At 41.7% G+C, this 21,577-nt stretch overlaps 2 protein-coding genes across 4 annotated transcripts in view; both read right to left on the bottom strand.

Moving 5' to 3' along the window:
- The window catches only part of LOC311052848 (protein bicaudal D homolog 2-like), a 424,382-nt gene that overhangs the window by 174,586 nt on the left and 228,219 nt on the right, over window positions 1-21,577 (bottom strand). The gene's annotated exons all lie outside the window — the stretch shown is intronic.
- susd3 (sushi domain containing 3) lies at window positions 1,415-9,874 on the bottom strand. 3 transcript variants are annotated; one of them, XM_084069100.1, is made up of 6 exons: window positions 9,660-9,874; window positions 8,513-8,620; window positions 5,175-5,369; window positions 4,391-4,538; window positions 3,269-3,442; window positions 1,415-3,020 (listed from the first exon to the last, which is right to left on the bottom strand). In XM_084069100.1, exons 1-6 carry the CDS (start codon window positions 9,745-9,747, stop codon window positions 2,627-2,629), a joined length of 1,107 nt encoding a protein of 368 aa, XP_083925226.1. In that variant the 5' UTR covers window positions 9,748-9,874; the 3' UTR covers window positions 1,415-2,626. The 3 variants fall into 3 exon arrangements, with proteins under 3 accessions (XP_083925226.1, XP_083925227.1, XP_083925228.1); XM_084069101.1 differs by having other exon boundaries at window positions 8,513-8,617; XM_084069102.1 differs by lacking the exon at window positions 8,513-8,620.

Here is a 21,577-nt window from a genome sequence, read left to right as displayed (position 1 = left end):
GAGAAAGATCAACAGCATCATGGATCCCATGAGCCAGGTATGGATATTATTAAAAATATATATTATTGGATTTATTAGGGACAGAACAATACATCACTTTGATTTGACTTAATTGACAACATCGGTATCAGCAATTATACGGCCTGATTTTTAACCACTGTCTGTCAGCCTGGCATCCCAATTTTGGGCATCTCTGACGTTTTCCAAAAATAGCTTGTAGATCAGCTAGGTTAAATAAAATTCTAGTTAATTGTTATCAAATTGAAACTTTGATAACATCTTAAGTTTTTCAAATTGATAAAAACTATGTTGCACTTTTGGACAAAACATCGGTCATAACATCAGAATCGGACCCCAAAATCTGGATCTACAGGAGACACTGTTCAACCTGGGCAGCTCATACTTTATATATCATCTGTGTTTTCCTTTAATCGTGTCATGCTTTAAAAGAAAATCTAAGACATAAGAGCCACTGTATGCAGTACTATTCTAGCCTTTAAACCACTTTTAATGTTACTTCCTGAGAATCTACTCACTTTGCTGGTTGTTTGAGATGGTGTGTGTGTGTGTGTGTGTGTGTGTGTGTGTGTGTGTGTGTGTGTGTGTGTGTGTGTGTGTGTGTGTGTGTGTGTGTGTGTGTGTGTGTGTGTGTGTGTGTGTGTGTGTGTGTGTGTGTGTGTGTGTGTGTGTGTGTGTGTGTGTGTGTGTGTGTGTGTGTGTGTGTGTGTGTGTGTGTGTGTGTGTGTGTGCGTGCGTGCGTGCGTGCGTGCGTGCGTGCGTGCGTGCGTGCGTGCGTGCGTGCGTGCGTGCGTGCGTGCGTGCGTGCGTGCGTGCGTGTAGGTGTGTTTTTTTGTAAATGAACGCAGCGTGAAGCGATGCGTTTTGAGCTTGTCGATCTGTTATTTTTGATACGTTTGAATAAAAATCCTGAAAGGTAACAGTTTTGGACAAATTAGGTTTCTACCCGACAGAGATGATATGTAAATTCACCTTTTAAAAAAATAGCGGAAATAGCAGCTCTACAAGCTCACAAAGTTTCTTATTGTGACACTTTGTGAGCTTGTAGATTGACTATTTGGCTATTGTTGAAAGTATACATTTAACTATTAAATGTTTGGCCTGTTTTGCCCATATAATATAATAATAGTACATTACTTTACATACATACATTTTGATTATTGGTATCGCTATTGTCAGTCATTTCTTGAAGTTATTTGTCATATCTGACCTGTGCAATATTTGTTTGAAAAGCCTAAAAACATTTTCTGGCACATTATCACATTAGCCTCTTTCTGTATCAGTCATTTAGTTGGGGACCCCCTGGAACCCCCTCAAGGACCCTGGGGTTGAGAACCACTGATTTAGGGTACTCGTGTGAAAGACAGATTAACAAGAGCAGCAGGGGACAAACATATACTGTTAAAAAAGTCTGCGCCATAGCATTGGCATTTATTACATTATTATTACATTCTCCTGTATGTCATTTGTGCTAATGGTTAACTTGCTCAATGAGGCCTTTCCCAAGTACACAACAGAAACATAATGAGCTCTTATACGCTTAAAGCATTTCACCCATTTTCAATCTTTATCTCCATACAGTATAATTAGTCCTCTACTGATGCTATAAGATGGGACTGTCCACAGCCCTCCTTTGAGACAGTAGATTGAAATGATGCCGTACAATTTTATAAAGATAGGTTGAAAATTGAATTATTGGTCCTTTAATGCAGGAAAGGGCCCTTCACATACATTTTCGCTACAATCTGTGCCTAGGCATTCCTACAGTGTGGGTTATTATTTCCTCTAAAGCATATTCATTTGGCGGATGTATGAAAACATGGAACTCACCTTGTTCCAGTATCATATGTACATTGCCAATAGATTTCATGGCTTATTTACATTCCTTAAAAATAATACATATTTTGTCAACAGGGACATTGTGGTATCCTCAATGCTCTTCCAGAGGCTTTTTATCCAACAAGTGCAATGGCTCTGCCATTCAGGCAGAGGGCAGTGTGTCCACAGAGTTTACAAAAAAGTACTACACAAGTTAATTTCACCAGTGTACCAAAACACTAATCGGGCATTCTCTCCTATCACAGATCAGTGTATATGGACCATTAAAATTCAGGCAGTGCTTCATTCAGTCCACATGGAATCATCACATACTGCAATGCACAGCTGGTCTTTGAGTCAGTTCTCTTTAGGGACTGTGTCCATGAAAAGTTTTTTGTTGCCACCGCCCTTCTGCCTTGCATTTCTATGGCTGGAGTGCTAAGTATCGCGTTTCAGAGCTCTCGACGTAAAGCGTTTTGGATTAAAGACTTTGAATCATTACCACAACCATGAGAAGTCCATGTTTAGCATTGTTTCAGCTAAGCTATTTGTGCTAATGACACAGATGACAGGACGTTTGAGCTCAGCAACGCTTGCTATTGGTTCGAACATTGCATGCATTAATAAACGGCTTTGCGAGCTCCGTGGACACGATATCCAAAGCGTCAATGTGCTCATAAAACGCTTTCTGTGGACCCAGCCCCTTACAGTGGTTAATAGTAAACAACCTCTTGACTGATATTCAGTTTGCTCATCTTTTGTCTTTTTCTCTCTTTCTCCGTTATGTGTCTCACACAGATATAATCCGTATGGAGCGTGGTTCTCTGGCAGAGTGCATATTCCTCCTGCAGGACTCATCCAGGACATCCGCTGACCCACTGCTCCCTGCTCTTCCATGCTGCCGAACCAAGGGAGCAGAACTCTGGACCAGGACTGAGTTCTGAGGCTGGCAGGAGCTCCAGTAGGGTCCAGCATGGTAGTACTGCTGCTGGGACGAAGCAAGCCTAGGAGGAGCAAGCCGCTGGGATGAGACGGAACGCTGAGCTGGGTCGGAGGAGCTTTGGGACAAGAGAGGCTGATCGTATCCGTGACCGGGGAGCGGAAACGCTGGAGGAGTTGGAGCCAGCGTGCAAGGTGAAGACGGGGCGCTTATTAGACCTTCACAGGGATAACGTTGATGGCATCTGTGGAAGAAAAGACTTATTGAATGTTTGAGCGGTCTGCTTGGTTTCGCTAGAGTTCCGTTTTACTTTTTTCAATTGTTCTCATTTGAACAGGGTGCAACTATCGATTATCTTCCTAGCGATTATTGTATCAGTTACTTTTTTGATTATTAAAATGATCGAGAGATTGAAAATTGAAAGATTATTAAATTGATTACTTTGATTAACTGTTGCACCCCTAGATGTGTTCAAGTTAGGCGAATTCTCACCTGCAGGTGCTGATGTCACCCAGCTCTGGGTCATGGTCATCCCACAGGGACAGGGGATTGTCCCCTGTGTTGTTGTTGTTGTTGTTGTTGTTCCTGCCTTTATTACTGCTGCGGGACGCGCTCTGCTGCTGCTGCTGCTCCACCCTCCCCTCCCTCTGTCGAAAATCTTTCTCCCTGGCGCCAGAAAACACCATTAGAAAATATGCATCAGAGTATCAGTTCACATTAGAAAATATGCATCAGAGTATCAGTTCACATTAGAAAATATGCATCAGAGTATCAGTTCACATTAGAAAATATGCATCAGAGTATCAGTTCACATTAGATAATATGCATCAGAGTATCAGTTCACGTTGAACAAAACGACGAAAGCTCTAACCCCACTTTTTCTCAACGTCTCAAATGGGGCTCCGTGGCCTAATCCTAATGCATACTGTATGAAAATGGGGGTCCTTGAAATGAAAAGGATTGAGAATCACTGCTCTAACCCTAAAAGTCAATTTATGCATTGAACGAGTGTCGGACGACGCGTCGCACTACCTGTCTCACAACGTTCAGAGTTTTGAGCACTCAAGGAAGTGAATATGCAGACCTATGCAAAGGTTAAAATGTGATTTAGATAGCATGTTATTTAGAAAGATGCTAGGTTCATTGTTTACCTGGTATCCTATAGTTTCAATGTACAGATTTTTTTTTTTTTATAGTGTATTGTTTTTAGACCGATGCTTGGCTCTCGGTTTACCTGTGATCCTAGTGTACTGAGGCACTACACTGTCTCTCTGCAAGTCTGCATTTCATGTATGTGTTTACCTTGCTTATTGTAATTCGCCCTGGATAAAGAGCGTCTGCTAAATGCCTAAATTCTAAGTCTTGTGCATCTCAAGCCGATCTACAAGCCCACAAAATGTCGCAATGCTTGTCTTATATTCCAAACCAATCAGAGTAGAGTACGCAGCATTTTATGAAGCGTCTGCGACCATTCATTTTTCCAGAGGTCTGCGACACATTTTTGTCATTTTGACGCCACTTTAACTGCGCAACGCGTTGTTCGACACTTGTCGCTCAAAGCATGAATTGACCTTTACTCTCTCTGCTCTTCCAAATGGCGTGCATGTCACTGACCTCTCCTGATGTCTCTTTTTGTCGCGGTTGAGACAGTCCACCAGGCAGCATGTGATGAAGGCCATGGACATGATCAGGATAATGGCAGAGCTCACAATGGATGCCACCACAGCCACACGGAAACCATAGTCTTCATAACTAGATAGTGCTGGAGAGAGTGTGAGAAACAGACAGACAGACAAGGAGAGCGAGACAGACAAGCAAGAGAAGAGAGACAGAGAGAGACAGCGACACATTGTGAGAGAGCGACAGAGAGAGTGCGAGATTAAGGATACTGAAATATTATAAAACGACACTCACTTTTGAAAAAAGACAATAGTAAAACAACAACCAACTAATAGAGCTAACATCTCCTCTAAATTAGATGCCTCTACAATCATTAGCATTATTATTTGCCTTTAATTACATCTTTTGTCAAACGGCAAATGTGTTTAGTTCTAAATGCATTCCATTTAAAATGAGGACATGAACTCTTGCGAGTCAGTACACATCTACATGATTGACCACAACTTTCTGTGAATACTTCTTTTCAAAATAATGGGAACTTGGGAGGACAGAGACTGCTTATGGAGTACAGCAGTGACTTCAATCTTCTTAGTAAATGCATTCTGCATTTTCATCTAATTTGCCCCATGCACTTTGGTATAAAGAATGTCGAAGACGGCTTGAGTGCGACAAGTTGTGAGCTTGTATATCTGCCTTCGAATAGCCAAAGTATAAAATTGGGCTTAATTGATTAATGCATGTTTTGTAAAGTCCCACTGTCACCACTGTTTCTACTTACGTTTACAGTAACTCTCCCCGTTCCACTGGGTGACGTTGGGGCCCATGACACACTCCATGTGCCCTCCCATCAGCCTGTGTCTGGCCGGGCATTGGAGTGAGATCACTGTACCCACATCTGTGCCATTGCCCCGGGTGATCCTCTGGATGCCCAGCGCTGGCAGAGGTACCGGTGTGCACTGAGCTGCAGACACACCTAAAAGACAAGATGGATGGTGAGTAAGCCTGCAATTACCTAATCGCCTAATTGCAATTATTTTAGATAATCGCAATTATTTTTGCATAATCGTCATAATCGTTTCCACGTAGATTTTTTTTTTCATACATTTTTTTTTTTAAATATATATTTTAATTATTGGTATCGGTCATTGTCAGTTATTTGTCTTATTGTCTTATTTGTCTCTGGCCGGTGCAATGTTTGTTTATAAAGCCTAATGACAAACAGAAATGTACGGTAAGTTTTATATTCCAATGTTCAATGGAAAAACACAATTAAATCGTTAATCGCAATTATTTGTATGACAATTAATTGTCAAGTAAAATTACATAATCAAGACAGCCCTAATGGTGAGTTGGTGGCTGATATTCAGTTTATATCTCAGTAGACAGACAGACAGACAGACAGACAGACAGACAGACAGACAGACAGACAGACAGACAGGCAGGCAGAAAGACAAGCACACAACATGTTTAAAATGTGTATATTGAAATGATCTCAATTGAAAAAGTGTAGAAGCTACTTCAATGAATTTGATTGATTGATGTTTTTATTGACCAAAATGCACATATTTGTGAAAAGGATAAAACACCAAAAAGCTTGAGAGCTTATTTCCAAGCTTCCAAGCTCATGGTCATTTGAGTGCAAATGTGTGTGTAAATTGTGTACCATATATATTAATTTTGTTATTTATTTTCTTCTTATTATTATATTTTGGGCATGTCATTATAGCTGATAGTTTTACAAAACAAAAGCAAAACATTTAGCATAGCTTGATGCAAGTATGGTGACCATTTTACACATAGGCAAACACTTTTAACCTTGGTTATTTGATTTTATCTGTTGCCTTCCTGTTATTTAACTTGCTCTGGGCTTCTCTAGGCATTTTCTCTTCTTGACCACATTCTTCTCAACTCTTCTTGTAACTGCAATGTTGAGAACTCACACACAAAAAAATAATCACACCTATAATCACGTGATGTGACAATAAAGCTGGTTCAGATGTAGATAGTCTATTTTCACCATCATACGACCAAGTATAAAATTGGATGAATAAAAGTGGTTTATTTGTTCTAGATGCATTGGTGAATTCCTACCCCTACATTAATGCAGGATGTAGGGGTGTGCGTAGCCGTAGAGGGTATGTTGAGGTTAAGTAGAGGGTATTTAGTGGGGAATGTAGGGGGTAGTCAGGGGGTCTGTCAACATTGAGAGACAAAAACACTTTGCTACATCTAATGCTCATGGTATCAAAGGAAATGTGATAAATCGTTAAACAAAACACCTTTGAGGAAGCACACAGGCCATCTGGCGCTCTGTTTCTGTCTGGAGCAACTGCTTATCATAGAGCACAGCGTGCTCAGCACATCTCTGTACATGATGAACGACTGACGTCAGTTTGAGGAAGGGAAATATGACCAGGCCCAGACAAGCCTTCGATCACCTCAATTCACCAAAGCAGTTTTTCGGCAGAAAAAAGCCAGCTAAGTTGCGACGAGGTCTTTAGGCAACATTTTGTGTTGTCACACTCTGTCACACATAGGAAGGGAAACAACAGATTGCCAGAAGCATTGTTCTAGTGGAAGAGGTAATGCACATTTGCCACCACAAGAGGCCCTTAATGTTTAAGGTGGTGTAAGTGATTATGTACCGTAGCTCTATATTCTGATAGTAATCATTGCTACATAGTGTTTGTTCGGTAACAGGGGTCTCCCGTTTCCCCAACTCTTTAGTAAACACTAAACAGAAATAACTTTTTCAGGTCAGAATACCAATTTCATTCAATCAGGAGAGCCTGATTGGATAGGATTAAGAAAGTAAAAACCTTGACATAAATACAAAAAGAAAATGTTGATGCCCTCAAAAGGATTGTGTGTGTGTGTATGTGCATGTGTAGCATTTGTACTTCTTACACAGTAGATTCTTCAGAGATCGCACCTGCTGTGTGATCTCTCACTTCCCCCTACGGAAATGCACTACAGCACGCTCTGAAAGGTGCGATTTGAATCATCACAAACCATATCAAAAAGAAGCAGAACTGAAAGTATGTGCTGCAAGCAGCCTGTACATTTCACCACATGTTCAGTCCAATGTCATCACCTCTAGTCTGGATTGAACGGAAATGCAAATCAAACTGTGTGTGTGGGGGGGGGGGGGACTGTTGCATATGAGTGCAACTAATCATTTTAGGCATACAGTATGTCTTGATTGGGAAGAAAGTCAGATAACGTAAATAAAATAACTAACGCCTATAACATTTTTATGAATGTACTTATTAGTTTTCTGTACGTCCCCCCCTCCTCCCAATACATGGCACTCTGTCTACACACATTTACACTCAAAGGACCACAATGGCAACATAAGCTCTCAAGCTTTTTTTGTGTTTTATGCTTCTGACAGATATTGTATGTACCGTACAAATATACGTTCATGCATATGCAGTTTTTGTCAATAAAAACCTTTAAAGGAGCTACACCATGAATTTAAAAAATAATAATAATATTTGATATCATATTGTTTATGTCCCTCAAACGTTTTTCAAAAGGTTTGAGCCTAAATCAAGCCTCAGATATACTCATTCCAACTAACTTCTCTCTGGCTTATAAAGCACTTTCACCTGCAATACCACATTGTCCTGTTTGGCACGGGGCGCTACTGAGCCAGTTTGTATGCATGTCATGTCCTGGTTCTGTGTGATTTTTTTTTTTTTGTTAGAACTGAAAAACGGGAGGAATTGTTCCCAGACGTGACGTAGGGTGGGGGAACAAATCTGACGGACTGTTTTCAGACCAATTTACATGAAAACCACAGATAGCCTATGAAAGCCTGCATGCTCGAAGTCGGGTATTTGTTGGAACAGAAGAGAGGTGGGGGAGACCAAAAACACACAAAAATGAAGAAAAAGTTAAAATTCATGGTGTAGACCCTTTAAATGTGTTTATATTTTAATTGCACGTGTAATCGGTAGCCCCAAGAAGTCCATCACACACCTATTAGTGTAGGCAGTAGGCTACAATAGGCGACCTTATAAAACTGATGGATTTGTAAAAGTAAATTCCTCTCCATAACCTAAACCCCAGAAAAAGCTGTGCTGTCAAATGAATCCCTTCCAGGTGTCCTACCTGAATTATTGTGGGTGCGGTTGACATTTTCCCTGGTAAAAGCATTCCTGGACACGTCTGCCACCGAGGCTGTCGCTGGTGATGACATGTCGGTCTCAAACAGCCCTGCTGGGGAAACAACAGATTGCCAGAAGCATTGTTCTAGTGGAAGAGGTAATGCACATTTACCACCACAAGAGGCCCTTAATGTTTAAGGTGGTGTAAGTGATTAATGTACAGTAGCTCTATATTCTGATAGTAATCATTGCTATAGAGTGTTTGTTCGGTAACAAGGGTCTCCCGTCTCCCCAACTCGTCAGTAAACAGAAAAAAACTTTTTCAGTTCTTGATACCAATTTCATTCAATTAGGAGAGCCTGATTGGATAGGATTAAGAAAGAAAAAAACCTTGACACAAACAAAAAAAGAAAATGCCCTCACAAGTATCGTGCGTGTGTGTGCTCGCACCTGCTGTGTGATCTCTCACTTCCCCCTACGGAACTGCACTACAGCACGCTCTGAAAGGTGCGATTTGAATCATCACAAACCATGTAAAAAAGAAGCAGAACTGAAAGTATGTGCTGCAAGCAGCCTATACATTTCACCACATGTTCAGTCCAGTGTCATCAGCTCTAGTCTGGATTGAACGGAAATGCAAATCAAACTGTGTGTGTGTGTGGGGGGGACTGTTAGCTGTTAGTAGCAACTTGCATATGAGTGCAACTAATCATTTTAGGCATATGTCTTATTTTAATTGGGAAAAAAGTGAAATAACATAAATAAAATAACTAACGCCTTATAGCCTATACATTAGGTTCCTTTTACAGTACCCATGTCGTTCTTTGCTTCTTTACTTGTATAGTACGTTAAAATTGTATGAATGTACTTATTCGTTTTCTGTATGCCCCCCCCCCCCCCCAACACATGGCACTCTGTCTACACACATTTGCACTCAAAGGACCACAATGGCAATATAAGATCTCAAGCTTTATTGTGTTTTATGCTTCTGACAGATATTGTATGTACAAACTTACGTTCATGCATATGCAGTTTTTGTATAAAAGTGTAACTTTTAAATGTGTTTATATTTTTATTTTAATTCCTAATAACCTAAACCCAGAGTTTAGTGCTGTCAGTGCTGTCAAATGAATCCCTTCCAGGTGTCCTACCTGAATTATTGTGGGTGCGGTTGACATTTTCCCTTGTAAAAGCATTCCTGGACACATCCGCTACCGAGGCTGTCGCTGGCGATGACATGTCGGTCTCAAACAGCCCTGCTGGTCCGCTTAGCTGTGCGTAAAGCCTGGAGAGAGAGATGCAGCTTGGAGGATCAGACACCCTCGGAATTCTGTCGCCTGAGTCGTGTGCGAGGCTCGGCTATGTTTTATCACTTCCTCTTCTGTTGCTTCCTTCTCTGTCGTGCACTCTGTGCACACAGCATTATCTCTGCGCAGCATGCACTGCCCGTGTGTCCTCCCTGTGCGCGTACAGCAGCGCACACAGCAGAGCCCATGCAGACGGAGAGAGGAGTGCTGCTTACTGACATCTTAACAGGGAACACTCTGCGAAGCCACATTTGACTGTGGATTACATCAGATGGGCCGTGCTAAGCCGGATGGATGCTGCACACCCCAACTCTTGGAGGAATAATGATGCCACAATAGCTGGTCGCCTAGTTCAGTTGATTTGTGAACTCCAGGGGAACTTTTGCCTCCTGATCCTGTTTCAGAGACTTTATGTTGTCAGACATTACATATTGTAAAATATGTGTTTTGCATATGATTTATGATTCTTTAAAGGGACAATATAATACAAATACAATGATTGTAGAATTCAACTTCATCTGGGTCAATATGTCCCATGGGGAACTTTTGTCCCAAAGGGCCCAAGAGTGGGGCAATATGCTCCCTTTAGGCCTACACTATTTTCTTTTTTGTACTACAACATCAAATATATTTATGTTCCAACTCCGATAAGTGTATTGGCTCAATAATTGCAAACATGTATGCACATATTGAATTAATATCAAAATGTATTTTGTTTGGTCATAAAATAGACTCTTAAAGGGAGCCAACATTTCCCCCACTACCCTTATAGGACAATTAATCAGTTAGAGAATTAATAAATGAAAGGAAAGGGTCCCAAGTTCTAAATTCTTTTTTCAAGGAACCTCTAGTTGTGAATAATGTTTTTTCTAGGTGGATGAAAGATGACAGGCATTTTAACCAGGATGATGTGGCAGGGGGGTTAGCACTTTTCCAGTGAAGCACAATGCGGCATCTGGCTATGAGGGAGGCAAACGCAACTAAATCTGCCTGGCACCTATATTGAATCTGCCCAAAACAGAGACACACCAAAAATAGCGACTGGAGGACATCACGGAGGCACCGGAAAGCCACTCAACTAAAAAAAAATCCTCCCAAAAAGGAACAAGTTTTGGACAGCAGTAGAAAGTGTGTGTATGGTCTGCCGGATAGTGAAGACACCTGGTACAGGAGTCTTTTGTATCTGGAAACATTCTGCTCAACTTAGCCCTAGTGTGTCCTGTGAACTAAATCCTAACAGTTTTTTGAAAAAACTTATGTTGCTATATATATATATACCGGTGGTGCTCAAACTTTGCCTTGCTATGAGCTTATATCTGCTATTCTTTAATGGCCAAAGAAATCTAAAATGACACAGATCTGTTGCCGGTCTTAAGGGTTTAAGGCAAAGGCAGTGCAGTTACTCTCTCTTTGTGGATAATTTCCACCTGTCACAATTCAATTAGTTTATAGGACGGCGTTCATAATGATATGGCCGTTAAGCTAGCTAAAGAGCAATGTGCTCACAGTCCAGTAGCATTGTTGTTTAATATAGTACCATTATAATTTGTAACTATGCATATCTATGCATAATGCATGGTTGCTGTATAGAAATAATAATGAAGATAGTGGCGGCAGTGGCTCAGGAGGTAGAGCGGCCGCTTGGGAAAAGGAAGGTTCCTGATTTGATCCACAGCTCCCCTTTAGTGTCCTTGAGTAGGACACTGAACTCCTAACTGCCCTCGATGAGCAGATTGGCGCCTTCCATGGTTTCCGCTGCTGTCTGTGTGTGTGATTGAGAGGATACAATTCCTATTTTAAAGCGCTTTGGATTAAGGTGCTATATAAATGCACCATTGTGTTCTGTGAGCATTGTGTTCTGGAAACAAAGTTGACATTAAGCGGGCAAGGGTGCACAGTCACACACATGCACAGTGAGAGCATTTTTAATTATGCTTCCTGTACAAATCCGTCCGTATCGACCCGTTATTGAGGATTCAATGCGTGTGTGAGCCTGCTCTGCTCTAGGTGATAAAGTGGCTGCTCAGTTCACCTGAGAAACACAAGGAGCCTTTTGTTTCATCATTCATGAATATTTTAGCCATGCTTGTTAATGCTCAGCATATGCTGGAGGAGATAACATAATAGAGTATAAAGAGCTCTGTGAAATCATTCCACCATCTTAACAAATGGAGGCATACAAAGTCTCACCTGGATGGTTTGTAGCATTTTGATGGAGACATCATTGTTAGCACTACCTGTTAAAGGGACAATATCAACATTTTCAACGTTATCTATATCTACTGTATGTATACTAGGCTGATGCTCTTTTGGAATGATGCCATTTGGGAATTACGCCTGTTGGGAACGTAGTCCCTTGGTTATGTAATACCCATTCTACCCATTAGTGGTGTACTTAGTGCATTCCCCATATCATAGTACTTGGAGCCCAGTTTATGACGTCAGTACTACATCATATTGATGACATCAGGCCAGGCTAGGGTTCTCCATATATGGCACAAAAAGGCAAATACAGACATACAGACAGATACTGAGATTTGTGGATTTTTGGTTCTGGACAACTTCTGGTATAACCGTATTCCCAATAGGGCACAACACACTCTCAGGGATACACACGCCAAGTTTGAAGTCGATCAGTCAGACAGCCCTCGGGTTAAGCGTGAGATAGACAGACAGACCCAAACACACACACACACACACAGATTTTGTGGTTTGCTATTTTTGAATAGCCAACATATAAATGGATAAAGTGGTTAAAATGATTGTGATGCTATATTAACTACTTGTGCTGGGGACCACTAAGGACCCCTGGGGGTCCCCGGACCCCACTTTGAGGACTAATGACTTACTGTACCACCTCACTTACACTACCTTTAAACGTGCTTGAGAGAAAAAGTGAAACAAATGTTAAAAATAAATGTCTGTAAACTGCAGCCTTGTGCCAGATTTATCACTTGTTCATCAGATAGTAAAACCTTCCAACAACACTGTAGCTTGATATATTCTATCCTCTTTATCTGCACAAATCATCAGTTTATCAACCTGACCAACAACACTAAACCTATGCATACTGAGGAGTGTTTTTCTGGGGTTTAAACACCCATTCACAGTGCCTTGCTTAAGGGCATCTTCATTGCAGGATGGATAACAATTTCAACAAAAACAAAAGTTCAGTTCAATTCTGTTTATGTTTTGCAGCTCATTGAGAAGAACTGTTCCAATGGACGTAATGATTCCACCATGTCTGGGGTCCACCATACCTACAACATTTAGTCTGAGTTTCAGGTGAGTTTCCAACTTTCCAGTCCTACGTGGGTAAATGGTACATTGGTATGGTACATTTCTATAGCACGATTTCTCCATAGCCCTTTACATTGCTTTCATACACACATGAAAGCAATGGTGTGGTTCAGCCCGGACAGTTTTGTCAACGGTGGGGGGGGTGGTTCAGCCCGGACTGTTTTGTCAACGGGGGGGGGGGGGGGGTCAGCACGGTGCCCACCGGACAGTTTTGTCAACGGGGGGGGGGGGGGAGAAAAAAAGGACGCTCTGCTTCTAAATTCCGCCGATTTTCGCCGTTTTTTTTTCTCACGCTGTTACATAAAGCCCCCAAGGTTGGTGCCCTGTGCTGCTGCGCTGATTTTATCCGCCAGATTGGGACGTTCACGGCATATTTTGCACCATTAGGTGCGTTCATCATCGGTGACGAGTGCCTCTAACAGCCGCTGCTGGCTGCGTGCACGCAGCGAGGCAATGCGAGGCGATGCGAGGCGCCGCGAGTCATATCTCTACCCCTGTGCCAAATGGCTGTACATGGGGCCGACGGGTGCTTTAGAGTGATTGTGTGAGTGTGGCTTCAGGAAGTAAATTCCTAGCCTCGATCTCCAGGCTTTTATTTTTTAGTTTTGCTAAAAAATAAAAGCTTGGAAATTCCTGTCCCAGCTGTTGGTGCGCAAAAGCGCCTCGCGTCGCCTGATGTGGTGCGCATTTTTTATTTTGGGTGCGCATGCGCACCTGCGCACCACTTATGTGCACCCCTGCTATTGTCCCTATTCTGTAAAATATAAAATTCAGAATTTCTAAAAAATAAAATGTAAAATTGATTGACTGCAACAGTGCTTACAATTATGTTTTACTCCTTAAACAGCCAATAAAGTAAAGTCAATGGACAATTAGTTCTCTTTTCCGGTTCCCTGGTGAATTGTACATGAAACACACTCATTATAGACACATTATAGTAATTAGCAGTTCAGGGATGCGGTTGTGCTTTCTTTCCTAATCGTTTGCTAGAGCAACCTTTCAAGAGTGGAAATTAGCTAAGGTTATCCCCCGAACACCAAAACACTCGCCCCAAAACACACTCGCCCCGGGGCAAATCCGACGACCTCGGAACGGTCCCCACCTGGTATTTATAAACATAACCTCAGTAAAACAGTGCCAAACCCTGACCTTATTCCTAAACTTAACCTCAGTAAAACTATGCCTAACTCTGAACTTATTTTTAACCTTATCCGGACTAAAACAAATACAAGAATACAAGAACCGCTTTTTCGAGTGGTCCGCGAAGAAAAATGGGGGCGAGCATGTTTTGGGGCGAGCCTTCCGGTTACCTATCACCCTCTGTGTCTAACACCTCCCCCCTTGTGTGTGTGTGTGTGTGTGTGTGTGTGTGTGTGTGTGTGTGTGTGTGTGTGTGTGTGTGTGTGTGTGTGTGTGTGCGCAGGCCCGTGCACCGTTGGCTCTAACCAGGTTGCTGTGGGAGTGTAACGTGTGCTGCTGGGTCACCCTCCATCAGCGGCCTCGAGGCTCGTCTTAATAGCTCCATTCATCATGAGAACATGCAGTCTATAAATGAACACACCACACAAGGTTGGTTGAATGGAGCCGTTATTATAGCCACAAACCAGTGATGGAAGAAGTACTTAACACCAGTTACACCACTGCTTTAAGTACTATGTTAAAAGTCCTGTATTGAAAATTTTACTCGAGTAAAGGTACAAAAGTATTGGCCTCAAAATATAGTACCTAAGAAAGTACTTTTTAAATATTTTAGCCATGCTTGTTAATGCTCAGCATATGCTGGAGGAGATAACATAATAGAGTATAAAGAGCTCTGTGAAATCCTTCCACCATCTAACAAATGGAGGCATACAGAGTCTCACCTGTATGGTTTGTAGCATTTTGATGGAAACATCATTGTTAGCACTACCTGTTAAAGGGACAATATCAACATTTTCAACGTTATCTATATCTACTGTATATATCTATATATAGTAGGCTGATGCTCTTTTGGAATGATGCCATTTGATGCACTTTCCAAAATCTGTCAAATCTTTTCAAATAGTCAAATTATAAAATAGGCCATAGAGGAAGCCATGCAAGGCACCAACCAGCTTATTTCATCATCCATCCATTGTCACAAAGTGTTCGCTTATTACTGGCATACGCACTGTATGAGTGGAAAAAAATAATACTTGGAACACACAGAAACTGTTGCAACCGCCCTATGGTTAAAATATGTTTTGTAATAATCCTCCTATATTAAAATTGTCTACTGGGAGGGCCGGCAGACCACTGCCACATCACTCTGACTCAGACATAGCCATAAACAAACCCGATCAGAGATACTCTGATACAAGTAAAAGTCCTGTATTCAAAATGTAGAAAGTAGAAAAGTATTGGCATCAAAATACTTAAAGTGCCAAAAGTAAAAGTACTCATTATGCAGGATGTACCGTTTCACAAGTTATCGATGCCACGCGTTGTGAGCTTGTAGATCGGTTTGTAGATTGTAGATTTTCAAATAGCCAACGTTTAAATAGGGCTGAAGTGGTTAATGAATGTTTTTGATAATAATCAAAATATACAAAGTAACTAAAGTTTTCAATTAATTGTAGTGGAGTAAAAAGTATAATATTTGCCTCTGAGATGTAGTGGCGTAGAAGTAAAAGTACTGAAAATTGGAGTACTTGGAAATACCTCAAAATTGGACTTACTGTAAGTACAGTACTTGAGTACTTTACACCACTGGTGATATGGTGTGAGGCTTTTGACAGGAAGGAAGCGGTTGCAACAGTGTTCCAAGTATTATTTTTTTTCACGCATACATTACGTATGCCAGTAATAAGCCAACACTTTACAGGAAACCTTCATGGTTTCTTGTATAGTGACAATGCATTGATGTTGAAATAAGCTGCTTGGTGCCTTGTATGGCTTCCTCTACCTCGGTGTGTGAATGTGTGTGTGACTGGGTGAATGTGTAATGCACATTGTAAAGCACTGTGGATAAGGGTGCTACTTCAGGGGTCTTTAACATTTTTCCAGTGGTGTAAAGTAACTAAGTACATTTTACTCAAGTACTGTACTTAAAGGTAGGGTAAGTGATTTACTTTGGTTAAAATAAGTGTTAAATTGCTCTATATTCTGATAGTACTCATTGCTATAGAGTGTTTGTTCAGTAAGAGGAGTCTCCCATGTCTCTCCAGCTCTTTAATAAACAGAAAATGCATTTTCAGTGCTCTCTCCTGATTGGCTTAAATTCTGTCACCTACTGTACCTGAAATTGTACTATATTCTGTTTACTAAAGAGCTGGAGAGACCCCTGTGACCGAACAAACGCTCTGTAGCAATGATTACTATCAGAATGTTGTACTTTAACCTTTTTAATAAAAAAAGATAATTTTGAGGTATTTTTACTTTACTTGAGTATTTCCAATTTTCAGTACTTTTACTTCTACTCCACGACATCTCAGAGGCAAATTTTGTACTTTTACTCCACTACAATTATTTGAAAACTTTAGTTACTAGTTACTTTATAGATTTTGATTATTGTTACAAAACATACATTAACCACTTCAGCCCTACATGCATTTTGGCCATTTGAAAATAGGCGATCTACAAGCTCACAATGCGTCGCGATGCGACGCATTGTGAGCTTGTAGATCGGCTATTTTCAAAAGATTTGTAAGCATTTGAAAACTTGAAATGGGACATTCTGCATGATGAATACTTTTACTTACAGTAAGTACGTACATTTTGATACCAATACTTTTGTACTTTAACTGAAGTACATTTTGGATTACGGAGTAGTAGTAGTAGTATTTCTACATTGCAGTATTGATACTTTCACTTAAGTAGAAAATGTGACTACTTTTTCCACCGCTGCATTTTTCAGGCCATGGACCCCTTAGCTGAGTGTGAGATGAAGCAGGGACTCCCACTGAATAAAATTGTTGCTGATTAAGCTTTTAAATGGATTTCATAGATGGTGTCATAGACTATCATCAGTGTTGTGTAAATTCATGTTTTTTGTTTGTTTTCACATGACCTTTTCTAATATGTTGGATTCATGTTAATGTGTATTTTCAGACATTTAATACTCAATACTTAGTAAAGTTGACCTTCGGCTCTGTACTTGCGTACAGACAGTGTACTCACCAAATTGCTTCGGCAAAAATAATAATAGATCTAATGACAGCTCTACAAGCCCACAATGAACATGCGGCACGTTGTGAGCTTGTAGATTTGTTATTTTTGCCGGATGTTCCCCCCAGAATAGGGATGCTAGACACAAAGATTTAGCGCCCCCCCCTGTGGTAACTCTGAGGACCCCCTAGGGGTCCCGGACCCGCTGTTGAAGATCCCTGCGCTACAGTAATGCACCATGCTGTCATCTTGTTCTCTGGGCTTGTGCTTGCTTACAGATTGTTAATTCAACTGAATGATTTCCACACTCTATAGAGCAGTGCTTTCCAAACGTTTTTGTGCCGAAGGCACGTCAATGGGCTTGTCAAATCTTAAGGTACACCTGTATTCATAGCTGATGTACAAGCTCACAACATGTCACACTAGCTCAGGTCCCAATGCAAATCTTACGGGCGCGGGCGGTAATTAAATAGGCTACGCACCATCCCACAATAAACCAGATATCCATGTGTGGTCATTATTTACTTAACAAGATATGAATATTATGTCTACATTCAATCAGAGGAGAACATAATTTCCCGCCCTGGGTACAGCGGAGCAGAATGTCTCTCTCTCTCTCTCTCTCTCTCTCTCTCTCTCTCTCTCTCTCTCTCTCTCTCTCTCTCTCTCTCTCTCTCTCTCTCTCGACAAGCACGTGTGTTCCACATGCTCGTCGCAAAATAAACAAACTATTTCTCTCTCTGTGCAATTAGTCTCAAATAAACAGCCCCCCCCCCCCCCCCCTCGCACACACCCCCCCTCACGCTCGCCCACTCTCTCATTCTGTTTAGTGTTTAATAATGTTTTAGGATCTCAATGGAAATATTTCAATATTTGCTTTTCTTTTTTGATCTGACACACACTCAGGTGTGCACGTACACATTCATGTGAAATGACTTTGCACCGTAAATGAGCACAGCTTTATGAAGGGTACACCACCATCACACACTCATCCCCACTGTCTATCTGTCTAACCCGGGTCGTTGAACAAAACAAAAACAGACCTCACTGAATCTCTTAACATCTCCTCAGGTTGGCGGGGAACATTGTGGAATGACATGGAACAACAGGGAAACGGGGGTTATTATGAATAACAGAAACCTGCGTGTTAATCTCCAGATGACTCATTCACTGAAAGAGAAGAAGTGTCAGGAAAGTTAAATGCTTCCCTGTGTAAACAGAGATACACAAACATAGTGTCGAGAGAGAGAGCTGTTTATCCAATCATACAATAAGTACTCAATCTGGAAATTCAACATGAAGCAGTTTTTATAAAAGCATCGCCGGACCTTGTCAGATACTGAGATATCGACACAAGCAATACTGGATATAGAAAACTATTTGTCTCTATGGCTGAGAGAGCGAGAGAGGGGCTGGCTGGGTTTTCGCTCCTCGAACCAAAGCACTCTGGGTTGCCCAAAATCTTTACGGAAAATGTGATCTCTTGTAGTTTACATTGTTTATCTGGTGAATGGAGGAGAGTGGAGACTAAGTAATTACTAAAGCATATCCACTCCTGTATCGGCTATTATTATTGCCCTGCGTCTCCGCAGTACTTAGCAGGCTCCATCCCTAAATTACCATGGTATCTTCATAGCGGTCAGGGTTACTGTGGAAGCACAGTGAACCACAGAGCATCTTGACACAAACCAGACCAGTTGTAGATCAGTGATTAGTTAGTTTAACTCTTTAGAGTGTACAAATGGAACCAAATGGACACGTCCATTTGGTTCCATTTGTACACTCTCAGAGTTACAGACCCGTAACGATTCATCTGGTTCGATCACGTCCCCCGGACGCGATGTTGAGAAACAATGCTGTAGATGAACTTCAGTGCTGTAAATTAACTTCACAACCGAGCCTCCATGCAGAACACCTACCTTGTGTGCTGTGTCCCTCCTCTGGAGAAACATTGCCATTGTCAGCTTTTCCTATTTACCTGAAACTAATGAGCTAATAATTGATTTGTACTTGGTTGCATGCCGTGACGTGCACCGAAAATAGCAGATCTACAAGCTTGCATACTGTAGCTTGTGAGCTTGTAGATTGGCGATTTTCAAAACTAGACCGGTGCCCATTGGGCACCACATACTAACATACTATTATTTTCAGCCGACTATTTAGTATCTATCTACTAAATAGGGTTTCACTTCGGACATACTAAAAAGTAATTTGGCATACTAAATAGTATGCAATTTCGGACGGGGCCTGCGTCCGAGATCACATACTATCACATACTATTTAGTATGCCAAATTACTTTTTAGTATGTCCGAAGTGAAACCCTGCTGCTTAGTAGATACTAGTAGGCTGAAAATAGCATACTGTGTAGTCTGTAGTGTGTAGTACGTTGTGCTTTCGGACGCAACCATGGTCTTCTTGCACAATATACAAAATGGCTCCTTGAATGGTTGTTACACAATTCAGTTAGTTGACTTGACTGACGTTTTTCCCCAAATTAATTATCATTGATTGGTGATCCATTTCTTTCAACGCTATTACATAGTTCAACGCTATTACATAGTTCTAATGAAAGATCATGCACAACTAGTTGATAGGGTTTTTGAGCAAGTTGAATTATTACGTTTTTGCCATCATTCCTCTATTCTAACAATCCTGTCCCTATAAAGTTTTTATTTTAGTTAAATTTAACAAAACCACATGGCCACAAAGACTAGTGATTATACTTATTTATACTTTTCAGCAAGCGACACTGTCATACGACGATATATAAAATGAAGCATAAATCTCCTGCATGATCTTGTCCCTGATGGCAAAGTGCTGCTGCATCTCCATGAACTGCACTCACACATGCTGTGCAAGAGTTAGTGCCGTGTCACAGAAATGCTTGATCAACTCAATTTCCTCCTAAATTCTGATTCCTCTTCCCTGCCAGCCTGTTCATCCGGTCCCCTCGCCTGCCTCTGTCTCGCTGATTGTACAGCAACGTGGATTTATGGAGCAGCCCAGACACTGTTGGTCACAGTCCTGTCTGGATTAATGGCACTTCCTGCTGGAGCTGCCGCGGAACACTTGGGTGATATCAGGACATCAGTCCATGTCTGTGTGTACTGTAGGTGTGAGGCTGTGTGGGAGTCCATTTTGTAAGTGGTATTGTCTTTATTATCATTTATTTTATGTATTTCCCTATTGTATTCCCTCTGTTGTTGATGGGTTACTGTCTCGCTTGATTGATCTCAATATTGTGGACATACATGTTGTGTGCAAGACCCATAATTCTATTAGTGGGGTTAGAATCCCCTGGTGTTGTGGGTTCAAGTCCCATAACTTTCTGTGTTTGCAATGAGTCCCTGGACCTGGTGAGACGAAGGAGGAGCCCGGCCAGGAGGCCATCCACAGAGCCTAGTCCCTCCACGTGCCAGGGCCTCTCCTCTCCCCATGCCCCGGAGAAGCGGATTGAGTGGCCCTGTCTTGCCCTAAGAGGACCGACTGTGGGTAGCTACTGGGTCATAAGTCAGGGGCTTGATCAACCCTGGCTGGGTCACCTGGGCGAGGGTGTATGTTGCGAGAACACCCGAAACACCCGTCGACCCCAGGCTACAACACTGATGATATGTCCCAGTTGCATCCATGTGATGTTTTTCTTTACACTTCAAAGGGGCTTTATTGGCATGAGAAACATACGTTTACATTGCCAGGATGTTTTTGTGTTCCTTTTAGCCTTAATGTCTGACAGTACCACTTGCTGTTTACATTTCTGACTGATAAAGTATTCAATCAATGGTTGATTATACCAGCCCCCGGCTAGGTGCTGAGGTGTCCATGAGCAAGACTCTTAAACCCCAAACTGCTCCCCCCTGCGCGCTCTATAGACCCCCCTTAGCAGCCATCAGTTGGGTGAAGCTGAAACAGGATTTCCCCTGTGCAATTAATAAGGTCTATATTAGCATTATTATTATCTTGCTGTTCTGTATGTTTAACAGGATGACTGGAACGACCTCGGACACCTGCACAGGTCACCAGCAGAGGGCAGAATCAGCGGTCACCTTCAGTCCTCCCTCCACACAGACCTCCAGGCAGGAAGTGGCCTACTTGTGGCAGCGTTGTGGGGCTGTTGGCAGCATGGAGTAGCACCCTCCTCTGTGACAGCATGAGGCCACCACAGTGACAGCAGGGTCACCATGTCAGGTGGTCTCACCGGCCGTGACCTTTAACCTCACACTCTCCTCTGTTCCCGTTATCTCTCATCATGTTTTTTTTAACCTCATGAACCCTAGCGTACGAAAATAACTTTGTAGTTAGTTTTGTTGGACAGATTTGTTCTTGAGGGGGGAAAAAG

This window comes from Gymnoscopelus microlampas, assembly GCF_963454915.1.
Source record: "Gymnoscopelus microlampas genome assembly, chromosome: 10".
NCBI lineage: Eukaryota > Metazoa > Chordata > Actinopteri > Myctophiformes > Myctophidae > Gymnoscopelus > Gymnoscopelus microlampas.
Note: the sequence above shows the minus strand (reverse complement) of the source record. Positions and strands in the feature narration are given on the sequence as shown.

Coding starts and splice junctions, on each gene's coding strand:
- susd3 (XM_084069100.1), bottom strand. CDS start 9,747: ATGTCATCGCCAGCGACAGCCTCGGTAGCGGATGTGTCCAGGAATGCT. Junction 8,621..9,659: donor CCGCACCCACAATAATTCAG/GTAGGACACCTG, acceptor TTGTTTCCCCAG/CAGGGCTGTTTGAGACCGAC. Junction 5,370..8,512: donor CCGCACCCACAATAATTCAG/GTAGGACACCTG, acceptor CTTGTCTTTTAG/GTGTGTCTGCAGCTCAGTGC.